The sequence below is a fragment of the Benincasa hispida genome, chromosome 9, assembly GCF_027475165.1.
Source record: "Benincasa hispida cultivar pf3 chromosome 9, pf3_genome.v1.1, whole genome shotgun sequence".
NCBI classification, from domain to species: domain Eukaryota; kingdom Viridiplantae; phylum Streptophyta; class Magnoliopsida; order Cucurbitales; family Cucurbitaceae; genus Benincasa; species Benincasa hispida.
The window spans coordinates 63,251,045-63,265,774 of record NC_143486.1 but is presented as its reverse complement, the minus strand read 5'-3'; the positions used below and the strand labels follow the sequence as shown (position 1 = coordinate 63,265,774).

At 35.3% G+C, this 14,730-nt stretch overlaps 1 protein-coding gene across 1 annotated transcript; it reads left to right on the top strand.

Annotated features, from left to right (window-relative positions):
- Positions 1–9,933: 9,933 nt before the first annotated feature.
- Positions 9,934–13,793, top strand: LOC120090156 (cytochrome P450 CYP82D47-like). The gene is made up of 3 exons (XM_039047675.2): positions 9,934–10,127; positions 10,657–11,644; positions 12,979–13,793. Exons 2-3 carry the CDS (start codon positions 10,694–10,696, stop codon positions 13,600–13,602), a joined length of 1,575 nt encoding a protein of 524 aa, XP_038903603.1. The 5' UTR covers positions 9,934–10,127; positions 10,657–10,693; the 3' UTR covers positions 13,603–13,793.
- Positions 13,794–14,730: the final 937 nt, after the last annotated feature.

Sequence of the window (14,730 nt, the reverse complement as noted above, 5' to 3'; positions counted from 1 at the left end):
GCGCCTGCTTGTCGTCTTTAAGTCGACCTTGCTAGTTTTTTAATGATGGCTATCCCCACAAAGGGTTGTAATATAGGATTCAGAACAACTCAAACTCTGGAAATGGATAGGATTTCTTAGGTCATTTTCCAACCTTGACTTTCCAATTCGGTAACATCGTTGGGACCGACCTGTGAGGTCTGAAAATGGAGGGTTACACTTACAAAATTATTAAAGTGTTAGGAAGTTCCGACAAAAAACGGTATCTAAATGATTATCAAAACATGAGTTATTTTGGAGATAGTATTTAGCCAAGACTGTCTTGCTTTAATGTAGGAGTATTTGACTACCCCGCGGTAGCACTTATTTCGACTCACTATAGCATTGTTGCAAATAATAATTATTATGGTGCATTACTACTTTTTGCTAAAACTTGATTTGGATTTTGTTGCTATTTACTAATAAGAATATGTTTAAATTTTTAGCATGTCGAATTCTTCTAAAATACTCGCTTTCACTTTAATTAACGGTAATAACAATTCAACATGAAAATTACTAGCAAATGATTATTCAACAAAATTTTAATGGAGGATTTTCCTCTATCTCCTAATGCATTTAAAGTTTTGAACAATATAGATGAGAATGAAAAATTCGAACGACAAAGTAAATGTGATTCACTAGTCATCGAAACATGCTTAGTGGAAAACAATAAAAAGACCTAGATAATAGATTCAGGTGTCACTAATCATATATGTATTTTCTCTCAGGAAACTAGTTCCTGGAGACAACTTATAGAAGATGAAGCAATCTGACCCGATCGACTGTAGGAACGGTGCGGCTGGAAGCATCCCCAGCTGGGCGGCTGTGTCTGACTTAGATGGCTGGTCGGCTGGATGAGTTCCGATCAACTACTATATCTTCATCGGGCTAAGAATAGATCGGAGGTATCGGTCGACAATGGCCTGAATCGCAACATTGGTTAAAGCTTCAGCCGTATTCCCAATACCTCCTAGAGTTGACGATTGAATTTCTTTCTTCCCAGTTAGGGTTTCGTCACTTTACTCTAATACTATATTGAAAATAAGAGAAGGAGAACGAAGACAAGGTTTACATAGAAAACCCTAGATCAGGGAGAAAAAACCACATTTGAGAAGTTTTATTAATTTTGTCACACCATACACAACACCCAGACTCAGATATAAATAGACCTAGGACTAAAAACTCTAGAGCAGTAGACGTAAGTAAAAAGACAAAAATACCCTTAGGGCAAATACATCATATTTCAACACTAGGGATTGTTAATATGTTAGGTATTTTTAATCTCAAACGAGCAAGGCTAAAGCATGCTTGTGTCTGATTTAGGTTATTTACGACAATCTTTTCATAACATTGCATGATTAGTGAACTTCAAGAATAATTTATTTAATATCCTATGCTTTTCGACTTTTTAATTCAACTTAGCTAGATTAACTATTCATAATTTGGATACTTGATTGATCTGGACGCTATCGAACCCAACTAATTGAAGTATCTAGGTTGATTAAGGAATTAATCATGAAACTAGGGCATGCATATCAAGGCTTTTAGTGTATATGAGCTAAGATAATAATTAGCACGCATTTCATATAATTAAAGGTCGATGAATAACCAAGAAATCGGGAGGATTCCTAATCCCTAGATTAGAATCTTTTAAATCACATTAAATTCCACTGTTCAGTTTTTCTTTTAAATTCATCGTTTTAAATTTCATTGTGAAAAATTAATCAACAACAAAAACTCCCCTTGGTTACCGCTCGGATTCATAAATAGGCTAAATATCGAGAGATTCCTCAAAGTTCGACCCCGTACTTACCACTTGTGCTACGTTGTAGTATAAGTTGTAGATTCAGTGAAATTATAAATATTATTTGCTTCATGAGGGTTTGTTAGGCAATAAAAAATCCGAGCTAACAGCGAGCTAATTGAGGCGTAAACTAATAAAAAAAAATAATCCTAAAAAGGTCAAATTTGATGTAGAGCAAGTTAAAGATGTGAAAATAGTAGAGGTGAACATTGTTCTGGCGAAGTCAATTTTGGACAAAAATCACCGTCGGCCGCTAATGACTCGAATTTTATTGGTGTGTTTTCATCTATTGTGGGGATGGCACAAGCGTCGGCCAGTAGAGGACACGGTCGACATTTGGTTTTTTCCGTTTTTCGTAAAACCATCAAACTTAAAAAAGAAAAAAAATGAGAATAGAAGAGAAAAGAATAAGGAATGAAGAAGAGAGAATATTAAACCTAAAAAGAAAGGAGACGAAGAGATAAAAATGAAAAACAAAGATGGAAAAGAGAGAAGAAGTTTCTAAAAAGGGAGATATGGAGATAGAGGAGACGATGAAAACTGAGAAATGAGAGAGAATAAAGAAAGGGAAAAATACCTTTTTAATTTCAAAGTTTTGATTTAATTTCTCTTTGGTCCTTCAATTTTAAAATGTTACAAATTAAGTTTTGAGTTTGATTCTAATTAAATAAAAAAAAATTCATAATGTTTTAAATTACTTAGTAGACATTGACATCAATGATTGAAAATGAGTACTTAATGAAAATTTGATGTTATAAATGTAACATCTTGAAATCCAGGGACCAAATTAAAATAGAATTCAAATCTCATAGGTAAAATTATAATATTTTGAAATGTATAGACTAAATGGAAACAAAAGTCAAAACTTAAAGACTAATTTTGTATCATATTGAAACTTAGGGACTAAATAAAAATTAGATCCAAAACCTAAGCATCCATTAAAAAAATGGTAGAAAAATGGATTGGGAGAAGAAAAGATATTTAAGAGAGAAGAAAAGATAAATGCATTAGGGAGATGGAAAGATGATGATGGAAAGTGACAGAAATGGGCGAGTGAACGTTGGGAAAAAAAAGGGGGGGAAAATAATATTTTAGTATTTATTTTTATCTCCCTTGATTAGGTAAAGGAAAATATTTAGGTGGAGTCCAACTATATTTATTTTTTGTAATTGAAGCTTCCACCAAACTATCAAATGGCAATTATTTTTTTAATTAATTTTTTGTGAAATAAATAAGTCGAGTACAAGAATTAGGTATAACCTGTACCTAATCATTGCTCTTAGGTAAATGGTTGTTTTTCCTTTATTACACTTCTATGAAACACAGACACAAATATGGCTACACAATACGGATACGATCGAATACGACGATTCATCAATTTCTAAAATCTAAGATATGGATACGTCTAAGAATGCATCATTTTTTAATATATATTTCTAAAAAATGAGGATATTGACACATTGAAGATACATTTTCTTTTTGTTTAAAAAAAAATCTAGGATATAGATAAATTTAGCATACAAGTTAATAACAATAGTATAAAACTGAATACAAACACTGAAATACAATACAAAAAAAGCAACATCTAAGATGTTGAAGTACAATAGTTAATAAAATGCAATAGAAACGTGACTCATATTACAAAGAAGAATAAGAAGAAGATTAGAGGTAGAACTTCTTTATTGAATTGTTGAAGATATCAAAATGGTTTATATTTTGGTGGACTTTGTGAGGACTCAAATGTGATAATGGAGATTAGATGATTCTAGTCTAGGGTTTGATTTTTTTTTTTTTTTTTTTGTTTTAGTTTTGGACTCGAGTAGTGAACTTTTTAAATAGTTTGCCTAGTTTTAGATCGGGAAAGATTATATGAGTTATTTTTCCTTTTTCTTTTTTTTTTTTAAAAGTACGCGTAGAAATAGATATGTCAAATCATGTGTCAGATACGTATTTGGAAAGTATCTAGAAGTATCGACATTCAACACGTGTCTGATATAGATTCTTTGCCTCACATGAAGTATCTGTACTTCATAGTTACACACATAATCGAGGTAAGTTGATGGAGATGTAAAATGTCACTGAGCAGTTTGGTCGAAAATATACTTTCCAGAACATCTAGCCGACTATCCTTCAATTTTCTCAAAATAAAAAATTGATGCCGATCGAAAATCCTTTAAATTCGGCCGACTAACATTTGTTCAACTAGTTTTTCAATTTTTCGATTTGGTTTGTACACTCTTGAAAAATAGATGAACGTAGTGAAAAAACGCAGAAAGAGCAACGACCTTAATACGAATTACAAGAGTTTTCATTTTCAGATTTTTGTTTTTTTTAAAAAAAAAATCCATAATATTTCATTAAAATATGTTTTAGAACTCATTTTGCTCTAGAAGTTAGCGGAGATATTCAACATTTGACATTTCCACATTAAAATAGTTAGAATGTGAGGTTGAAGGATATGGCTTGACTCATGCGGCGAACGATACCACTTAGACAAGGTAAAAGATAGCATTAAAGATAGACGATAGCGTTTGGTGGAGGTAGACAACAGCTTCAAGAGATAGGCGATATCGTGTAGACGATAGATGATATCGTGTAGACGATAGCGTCAAGAGTTAGACGATACATGATATTGTGTAGACGATAGCATCAGGAGGTAGACGATAGATGATATCGTGTAGAAGATTGCGTCAGGAGGTAGACGATATCATGTAGATGATAGCATCAGGAGGTAGACGATAGTATCAGAAAAGGTAAATGATAGTTTCAATCGGGTAGACGATAACTCAAACAGTACACGACAGTGGTAAGCAAACTTTTCCTTTATAATTTCTTGTGTATTGAAATGTACATAAGTGATGTATTTATACAATATGGAATCCCTAATTTGGGAATGTAAAAATAACTCAACAAAACAAATGGTTAGATATGTTGTTGTAATCAACCTATTCCTTTGGTAAGCCCTATACTTTTAGTAGAGAGGCAAGACTGTATTTTATGTGTTGACATCCTTAACATCCTTAACATTCCTCTTCAAACGAGAAGGTAGTTCTACTACATCGAGTTTGGATCAAAGGTGGAAGAGCTGTGAATGTGTTAAGGTCTTGGTGAGGCAGTCAGTGATTTAGTCGGAGGATGGTACATAATGAACATCAAGCTGGCCACTGAGGACTTGATCATGAATGAAGTGAATGTCGATCTCAATGTGCTTGGTCTGCACATGAAACACCGGATTGATGGCTAGTGCACCGACATTAAGGTTGTCACACCAAAGGACTGGAGCCGACTTATGTTTGATACCAATCTCAGACAGTAGTTGTTGCACCCAGATGATTTCTACCGAAGCATGAGCGAGTGCTCTATATTCAAACTCTGTGCTAGACCGGGCGACAACGGATTGTTTCTTAGAGGACCAGGAGACAAGATTACCTCAAAGGAAGATGCAATAAGCAGCAACCTTTTTTTGATCTTCTATGTTGGCTGCCCAATCGGCATCGGAGAAGGACGAAACAGAAAGGTCGGACCCATGTTGAATATAGAGGCCAAAGTGTCGAGTGCTACTTACATATCTTAGTACTCTCTTCACCACTTGCCAGTGAACGTCTGTAGGTTGCTTTAAGTACTGATTTAGATGATTACCATCATATGTAATGTCAGGTCTCGTGGTGGTTAAGTATTGTAGGGCACCAATCGTGCTCCGATAGATATAGGGATTGTCAGGAGGAGTGCCATCAGAGATGGTGAGTTGCTTGTTTAGAACACTTGGAGAGGGTGTCGGATTTAGATCTCTAAGGTCAAGGCAGTGAAGTAGGTCCTCGACATACTTTTCCTGATTCAGTAGAACTCCATTGGGGACATTGTACAGTTGGACTCCAAGGAAGTAATGGAGTTGGCCAAGATCCTTTAAAGAAAACTTGGAGTCTAAGGCTATTACAAGCTTGTTGATTACCCGTTGATCGGTGCTGGTGATAATTACATCATCAACATATACTAGTAAGAGTATCAAGGCAGATATATGAAGAGAGATTTATCAGACTTAGCATTCTGAAAGCCCTAGCTACATAGTGTTGTTTTCAGTGTGTTGTTCCAGGCCCTTGGCACTTGTTTGAGGCCATATATGGCCTTGTGTAAGCGACAAACATGATTTGGCAGTTGAGGATCAACAAATCCTTGCAGTTGGCACATGTAAACTTCTTTAGTGAGGACCTCGTTAAGGAAGGCGTTATTGAAATCTAACTGTCTTAGTTGCCACCCTTTGGATACCGTAAGGCTAATGACGATCCAGATGGTGGATGCCTTTACCACTAGACTAAACGTCTCAAAGAAATCAATGCTCGGGTTTTGACGGAAGCCTTTTGCTATGAGACGTGCCCTGTAGCATAGAATGGAGCCATTAGGACTCCGTTTGATTCTGAATACCCATTTATTGCCAATAACGTTCATTGACGGTGATGGAGGAACCAAAGTCCAGGTCTGATTTTTCATTAATGCTTGAAATTCATCACTCATTGCTATTTTCCACTACGTGGTTTTGAGCGCATCACTGACTCGAGTAGGTTCGATTAGGGACCAGTCTTTTTGGGTTTGGGAGGATAGTATTTTGGGTTTGAAGATGTCTGCCTTTCCTCGGGTAATCATGGGATGAGTAGACATGGGTACAAGGTGTGGAACAGTATCGGGTGAAGACTGGGCAGTGGACAACAAAGGTGAACGATCGATTGGTTGGGTGGTAGGAAATGGTGAGTTAGGTGGTAAACGATCGGTGGGTACACGATCAATGGGTAAGTGTGTGATGGGTAAACGATCGCTGGGTAAACGATCATTGGGTACACGATCGTTGGGTAAATGATCGTTGGGTAAACTATCAGTGGGTAGACGATCAGTGGGCTAGACATTACACGATGAGGGTAAACGATCGCTGGATAAATTATCAGTAGGTGAATAATCGTTGGGTGAGTGATCGCTGGGTAAACAACTGGTGGGTAGACGATCAGTGGGCTAGACACTAGACGATGGGGGTAAATGATCGTTGGGTACACAATTGGTGGGTAGACAATCAAAAGAAGAAGGTGGAAAGGTTGGGCCGTCTGTAGAGGTATTAGTTGATGATTGGGTGTGGGTTATTCTGACAATTGATGAGGGTGAGGTGGTGGACGTAGAGGACATAGAGTCATTGTGTGGTGTGTCCTGACTGAAGGGCAGCCAGGAAACCGGGTGGATGGCAACTGCTTGCTTGGCTGGTCTGCAAGCTGAAGAAGACACCTGACAAGGAAAGTCAGTTTCATCAAACACAACATGCCAAGAGATGAATAGCCTACCACTAGGGTTGAGGAATTTATAGCCTTCGTGATTCACAGTCGAACCGAGATAGATGCACTTCTCTGTGCGATAGCTTAACTTATGTGAATTGTACCGTCTCAAGCAGGGGAAACATGCACACCCAAATATTCGAAGCTCCTCGAACCTGAGCTTCTTTTTTAACATCACTTCCATTGGAGACTATCCATTTAGGATATGGGTGGGAAGGCCATTAATCAACAGAGTTGAGTATAAGAAGGCATCCCATCAATGATGTAAGGAAAGATGTGCTTGGGCTAGTAGGGTTAGCCCTATCTTCATTATGTGTCTGTACTTCCTCTCAGCCCTTCCATTTTGTGCTAACGTATACGGACAGGTGTACTTGGATGCAATGCCAAGCTGATGACAGAATTTCTGTATCTTAACAAATTATCCACCATTATCCGACTGTACGGACTTGATCAGTGTATTGAACTGAGTTTGTATCATGATGAGAAAGTGTTGAAAAGCTGTTAATGTGTCACTTTTTAACCTCAGAGGATAGATCCATATGTACCTACTATGATCATCAACAAAGATAGCATAATACTTGTACCCATCTGTAGACAAGAGAGGAGCTTGAACCCACAAATCAATATGTATAAGTTCAAAAGATGCAGATGCTCTTGAGTTAGAGTTAGGGAAGGCTAAAAAAATACGATTTTCCATAGCTACAAGAATCACAAAATTTGAGCTCTTCATTAGATAACATAGGGAGATTACAACCTTTGATAATAAACTCTAGTGTTTTTTACAAAGGATGGCCAAGCCTTCTATGCCATGTAACCTTAGACACCCTATGCTTCGAAGATATGCTAAGAGCAGATAGATCTTTATTCTTGTGCACTGGTTGTGATGGTACTCCGTTTCCTACTGACTTTGAGCCGGCTTCTACACCCTTAACTGATATAGTCCATCTTTAAGCATTCCCTTCATTACTGTTTGTCTCGTACCCTTGTCCTTAACAAGACAGTAATCCGTGTGAAATTTAATAAACACGTTATTATCTTTTGTTAGCTTAGATATACTGACCAAACTTTTTGCTATGGCAGACACACATAACATATCATTCAGTTTCAAATTGCAGGCATCACTAGACAGACATGCAGTTCCAACATGAGAAATTTCTAGAGTATTACCATTAGCTACAATGACTACTTTAGTACCTGAGTATTCAATCAGATTGCCAAGATTGTTGAAGTCTGAGGTAACATGATTGGAGGTACCACTGTCAGCATACCAATTTGCATCAGTCGTGTTTTCTTATCTTGTCAGAAAAGGGTTACTTCCATAAGCAGTGGCTAGGGCTGTTGGGTGAGATTATGTGTTTTTGGTCTGGTTATTGGAGAAGGGTTGTCCCTTGTTTTGGGGAGAATTGGGAACAAAATCTCTGTTATACCTGTTGAAGCAGTAGAACGCTATGTGTCCCACCTTCCCATAGACTTGACACATAGGTTTGTTGTTGTTTCTTCCCCTGCCTCGACCTCTGCCATTGCCACCACCGCCTTGTTGTCCTCCCCCAGTAGACTTATTGCTGCTATTGGTCTTGTTGTTTTTGTTGACATGTCTAGTGTTTGTCATATTCACTGATGCATTACTGACTTGGTTGAAGCCTACTGTCGTCTTTTGGTTTGACTGATGTTCCAATCTTCTTTCATATAGAAGAAGTTCTGACTGCATATCTAGCCATGACATGTCCGCTCTCCTTTGGATCATGTCCACAATGACATTTTACTCTTCATCAAGTCCTAGTAGTACCTGTGAAACAAGAGCTCTTGGTGGCACGGGACTACCAGCTTGCTCGAGATTGTCAGAATTCATTTTCATAGTTCGAAGGTACTCTTCGATTTTCAAATTACCTTTTCTGGTTGTTTGAAACACATATGTCAAATAATCTTCTTCAGCCCTAGACTGAACACCAAAGAGTTGTTGAATGCTGGTCCGCAGATCCTTTACACATTCACATCCCATCAATTGAATGGCAACTTCTGGTATCATGGAGTTATACAGCCAACCGAGGAGAAGTTGATCTATAGCCATCAACGCTTTGTATTGAGGATTTACCTCAAGTGCTATCGACGAGCTGGAAGCACCACTGCCGGAGCTTCCTTCTGTGCTGTGCAGAGCAGCTCCTGCTCCAGTTGATCCAGTCGGTATGTTCTCACCGGTAGACGACAACTTCAAGAGATAGGCGATATCGTGTAGACAATAGCGTCAGGAGGTAGACGATAGATGATATCGTGTTGACGATAGCGTCAGGAGGTAGACGATAGATGATATCGTGTAGACGATTGCGTCAGGAGGTAGACGATATCGTGTAGACGATAGCATCAGGAGGTAGAAGATAGTATCAGAAAAGATAAACGATAGTTTCAATCGGGCAGATGATAACTCAGATAGTATACGACAGTAACAAGCCAACTTTTCCTTTATAATTTCTTGTATATTGAAATGTACATAGGTGATTTATTTATACAATATGGAATCCTTAATTCGGGAATGCAAAAATAACTCAACAAAACAAATGGTTAGATATGTTGTTGTAACCAACATATTCCTTTGGTAAGCCCTATTCTTTTGGTAGAGAGGCAAGACTGTATTTTATGTGTTGGCATCCTTAACATCCTTAACAAAAATGTCCAATTTTTGTCTCTAAACTAGCAGATTTATTTCATTTTTATTTGAAAATATTTAAGCTAAGTGTTATAAAAGTATCCATATTTTTGTGCCCTATTTTATTTTCCTTTAATCGATAAATAAGGTAACTATTGGATGTGGAATCTGGTTGGCAACCTCTTGCTTCTTCTTATTGAAATTGGATACTGATGCTATTTGATACTCTGCTTCCAACTCGGGCGCCTTGGGATGGGAATTCGAGTCCACTTGGAGCATGTTCAATTCACTAGTTTGAAGTTCATACTCCGTTGCAAGAACGTAAAGATCCATTTTTCAAGCAAGGGACTTTAGAGTATGTTTTCTCTTCTGATCCTAAATACCTTAATTGAGTCAAATTGTTTGAAGGTTGTTGATCTATTAAATGATGAAGGTGTTGGTCTTTTTAAAGTTTCCTTCCTGATTGCTGAAGGCAAGCAACATGGTCATGTGAGAGTTGTTGCTTTCTTTTATGTCTGTCGTTGTAATTAAAATGAGTTGGCTTAATCCGTTTCTATAACGAATGTGGAAATAAAATTAAATTTTTGAACAACAGTTTTTTCCCTAAATTAATCCCAACTGGCCTTAGTTTCCACTCATTTTCTATCCTCGTTAAAAAAGCTAAGATATGAATTTAATTCAAGATGAATTGTACTTTTCCTTTCTTGACCAGGTTGAAGATCAATTATTGCAGAGTAATTAAAGTTTTGTCGACCGTATGTAAAAAAAGTAAAAAAACAAATTATAAAAGAAGAAGAAAAAGCTCCATTTAATTTAATTTTGGAGTCCATAAAGATATGTGGCTTCTTAAATAAACTAACCCTTTGCAGCACTTGATTCTCCAGACCCTGAAGCTTAAGAACATTATTTAGAGAAGCAGAAATGGAACAGCCTCACGCCGTCACCGGAATATTCTTTGCCCTTGTCTTCTTTTTCTTCGCTATTTTCATTATTTCCCGGAGATCCGTCGGTCAACGGAAGAGGCTCCCACCGGAAGCCGATGGCGCTTGGCCGGTGATTGGCCACCTCCATCTACTCAATACAGAGGAGCCAACTCACAAGACGTTGTCCAAAATGGCGGATGCGTATGGGCCAATATTCACGTTTAGGTTTGGTAGGAAAAAAGCTTTGATTGTGAGCAATTGGAAAATAGCAATGGAGTGTTTTACTACAAACGATAGAATATTTGCGTCTCGTCCAAAGCTGCTTGCGTCAAAGCTTCTTGCTTATGACTACGCCATGATGGCGTTCAGCCCATACAATCCATATTGGCGCCATGTACGCAAATTAGCCACGCTTGGACTCTTCACAAATCGACGCACTGAGCAACTCGAACGCATTAGATCATTTGAGGTTCATAGATGGATGAAGGAACTCCACGAGTTATATGTGCTCGAAAACAGTAAGAAAAGTGAAAAAGTTGTGGTGGAAATGAAGAGGTGGTTTGTAGACATAACCCTCGACACCATGTTGAAGATGGTGATTGGGAAGCGATTTGCCACCGCCTTCAATGACCTTGGGGGCAGAGAAAAATGGCGAAAGGCGTTAGAGGGTTTCTTTGAATTCTTTGGAAAATTCATTCCTTCAGAATCGTATCCATTTCTGAGTTGGTTGGACATAGGAGGACATGAAGAAGCCATGAAGAAGAATGCACAAATATTAGACGAGGCATTTCACATATTCCTCCAACAACATCGAGAGAGGAGAGATTATTGCAATAAAGGGGATATGGAAGAACAAGACTTCATGGATGTAATGATTTCAACTGTTGAAGATGATGATGGACAACATTTTGACTACGATGCTGATACAATCATTAAAGCTACATGTTTGGTAAAGTATATATTATTTGAATGCTTTAGTTATCATCATATATTATATTATATAAGATTATTTTTAAATATAAGAGAATGAACCAAAATATTTACAAATATAAAACAGTTTTACTATCTGCGATAAACTTGATAACATATAGTAGTCTATTACAATTTATCATAAATAGACTGTAATATTTTACTATTAATTATAAATATTTTGAACAATTTTTTCATTTATAATAATTTTTCATTTTGGTTCTCCACTTTTGGCTATACTACAACTTCTTTCAATTATTTTGTTTTAATGTATATTATTGGGAAATTTTATATTGAATCCGCTAGGGTATAAAATAATTGTTTGGAATGACATTTACATTTAAAATATGTGTATCGATTTGTCAAGTTGGAATTAAATAATTATTTAAAATTTTGACATCATGGCCCAAAATTAATTACGCGAAGTTTAGGAATTAGGATTGAATTTGGAAAGTGTGGAAATTAAAAAAGAAAAGAAAAAGAATTTTGAACTTAAATGGGTCATTTGTTTAGTTTCGACCCTCAACTTTTAATTTTACCCAATTTGACTCTAAACATAAATAAATGTGGTCTTTTTAATATTGTTGTTTCGATTGTCACTAATTTGTATATAATTTTAATATATAACCATGTACAAATCTTTATAAACTCATTAAATTTACACCAAAATAAGTTAAGATAGTATACAAATTAATTGCTAAAATTCATAACTTTTTTCTTTTAAAAAAAAGCTAGCTCTATTGTCGTTTTTGACAAATTATTGATTTCTTATGTTGTACATATGTTTAATAGTTCATTAACTTAAGAAAAATACTTTTTTACAACATTTAGAGGTATAATTTTAGATTTTTTTAAAGTTTATGGTTAAAATTATAATACTTATTTGAAGGTATAATTTGACTGTTAAAATGAATACAATATATATGTTTGGGGTGAAAATTATTATTTTTCACATTAAGAAAAAGAGTAGGATGGTTTTTTTAATTAAAATGGAAAGAATTTAAGAAGTTTATAGATTAAAAGAGGGTAGGGAGATTTTGGGATCAAAAGGGAATTTGAGAAGTATATTCTCGTTTGGGTTTTGAAAATTAAGATTATAAACACTAATTCCACGTATTGATATCCATGTCAATTTGTTGTCTATATTTTAGGGAGTATTTTACACAATAAAGCTTATTTTGAATACCAAAAAGAAATAATTTTTCAAGACTTGTTTTTATTTTGAAGTTTGGCTCAAAGTATTTAGTGAATGGTTAAAAAGATAAAACTATACGGTAAAGAAGTGGTAAGAAGACCATCATCATTTTAATGCAGAATGTGATATTAGGCGGATTTGACACTACGTCAATTACAATGATATGGGCTCTTTCTTTACTTCTCAACAATGAAGATGCATTGAAGAAGGCTCAACTTGAATTAGACGAACAAATTGGAAGAGAAAGACAGGTGAAAGAGACAGATGTAAAAAATCTAATATATCTCCAAGCTATTGTGAAGGAAACTCTACGATTATATCCAGCTGGACCACTTTTAATCCCTCATGAATCTATAGAAGATTGCACAATTTCTGGCTACCACATCTCTAGAGGAACACGTCTCATTGTTAATGCTCAAAAGCTACAAAAAGACCCACTTATTTGGGAACATGCTAGTGAATTTCGACCAGAAAGATTTTTAACAAGCCAAAAGTATATTGATGTTAGAGGACAAAGTCCCCAATTGATACCATTTGGGAATGGTCGAAGGATGTGCCCTGCCATCTCATCCGCCCTTCAAATAATACATATTACGCTAGCAAACTTGCTACATGGGTTTAAAGTTGATAGGCCATCCGAAGAGCTTCTTGACATGGAAGAGAGTCCTGGGTTGGCTAATGGTAGAAAAGCTCCACTTGAAGTTGTTTTAACTCCACGACTACCTGCCCAAGTTTATGAGTAATTTCGTAATCAAATTCTACAACAGATGAGTGTCTGATGTTACAAAAGATGGTTTAATAATGTTGGTGCCATTAATATCTTGGATAAAAAAATCTATTATGATGTGGATTCAATATATTTTTGGTTGAAGATCTCAAATTAAAAAGATTGAAAACATTATAATCGTTATAATATAGTATTATTTTTTAGATACTCTCATTTTTCTCCCCTAGATTGCTTCTTATATGAATCTTCTCAGTAACCAAATAAAAACCAAATTTTAAGTTAAAATATAAAATCCCATACAGTCTCACAAAATTTTAATATCAAAATATCCCTTTAAAACATACTAAAATGATAAATAACCAAATAGAAAAGATATATTTGGTTATTAATACATACTCAACTACTAACATGCGACATTGTTAAAATATTTGAGTTTTAATATCTCTTGTTTTTCTTGTTGTTATAGTTTATACATTGTAATTGAAGTGGACAATTTTATTTATTTATTATTATTATTCACAAAAAGAGGAATAAGAGGAGAGGTCATTAAATAAGAGATGAGAGAGAAAAAAAAAGATGGAAATAGAGTAAGAAAGTATTAAGGTGTTTATTCGATAATAAAGGTATTTTTTTAACATTTTTTTTAGTTTAAGTATACTTTTTATACGAAACACTAGCCGTTTCCATAAAAAAAAAAATTATTAGTTAGAATATTTTTTAAGTTTAAGAATATTTTTGAAACTTTTGAAAGATCGAAAAATATTTTTGATTCAACTTAACGTCAAAGTTCAAAAAAAGAAACAAAAGACGTTTACTGATTATTATATAATTTGAAGTAAGAAATTTAGTGTTAAACCATTTAATCTTTACCATTAATTACCATTAATTTATACTCAATTTTTACGTTTTAATCTTCCCTATTCCTTAGAGAAAATTTCCGGTTCTACCGTAATAGAGAAATCTTCCCTACCTCCCTACTTCAATGAATGACATGTGACCCTATCCTATATTTTTATTCATATAATTTTTTACATTTGCTTTTTAAACCAACTGTTTCTCTTTTATTCTCAACCAACAATTTTCTCTCTCATTTTTAATTTAATTGTTTTTTTATATGGATCACCTCATTCTGATTTGTTTGGTT

Excerpts from the sequence above, each read along its gene's own strand:
- LOC120090156 (XM_039047675.2), top strand. The coding sequence starts at position 10,694 with ATGGAACAGCCTCACGCCGTCACCGGAATATTCTTTGCCCTTGTCTTC. Across the intron at positions 11,645-12,978 it reads TCATTAAAGCTACATGTTTG|AATGTGATATTAGGCGGATT; the intron begins GTAAAGTATATA and ends ATTTTAATGCAG.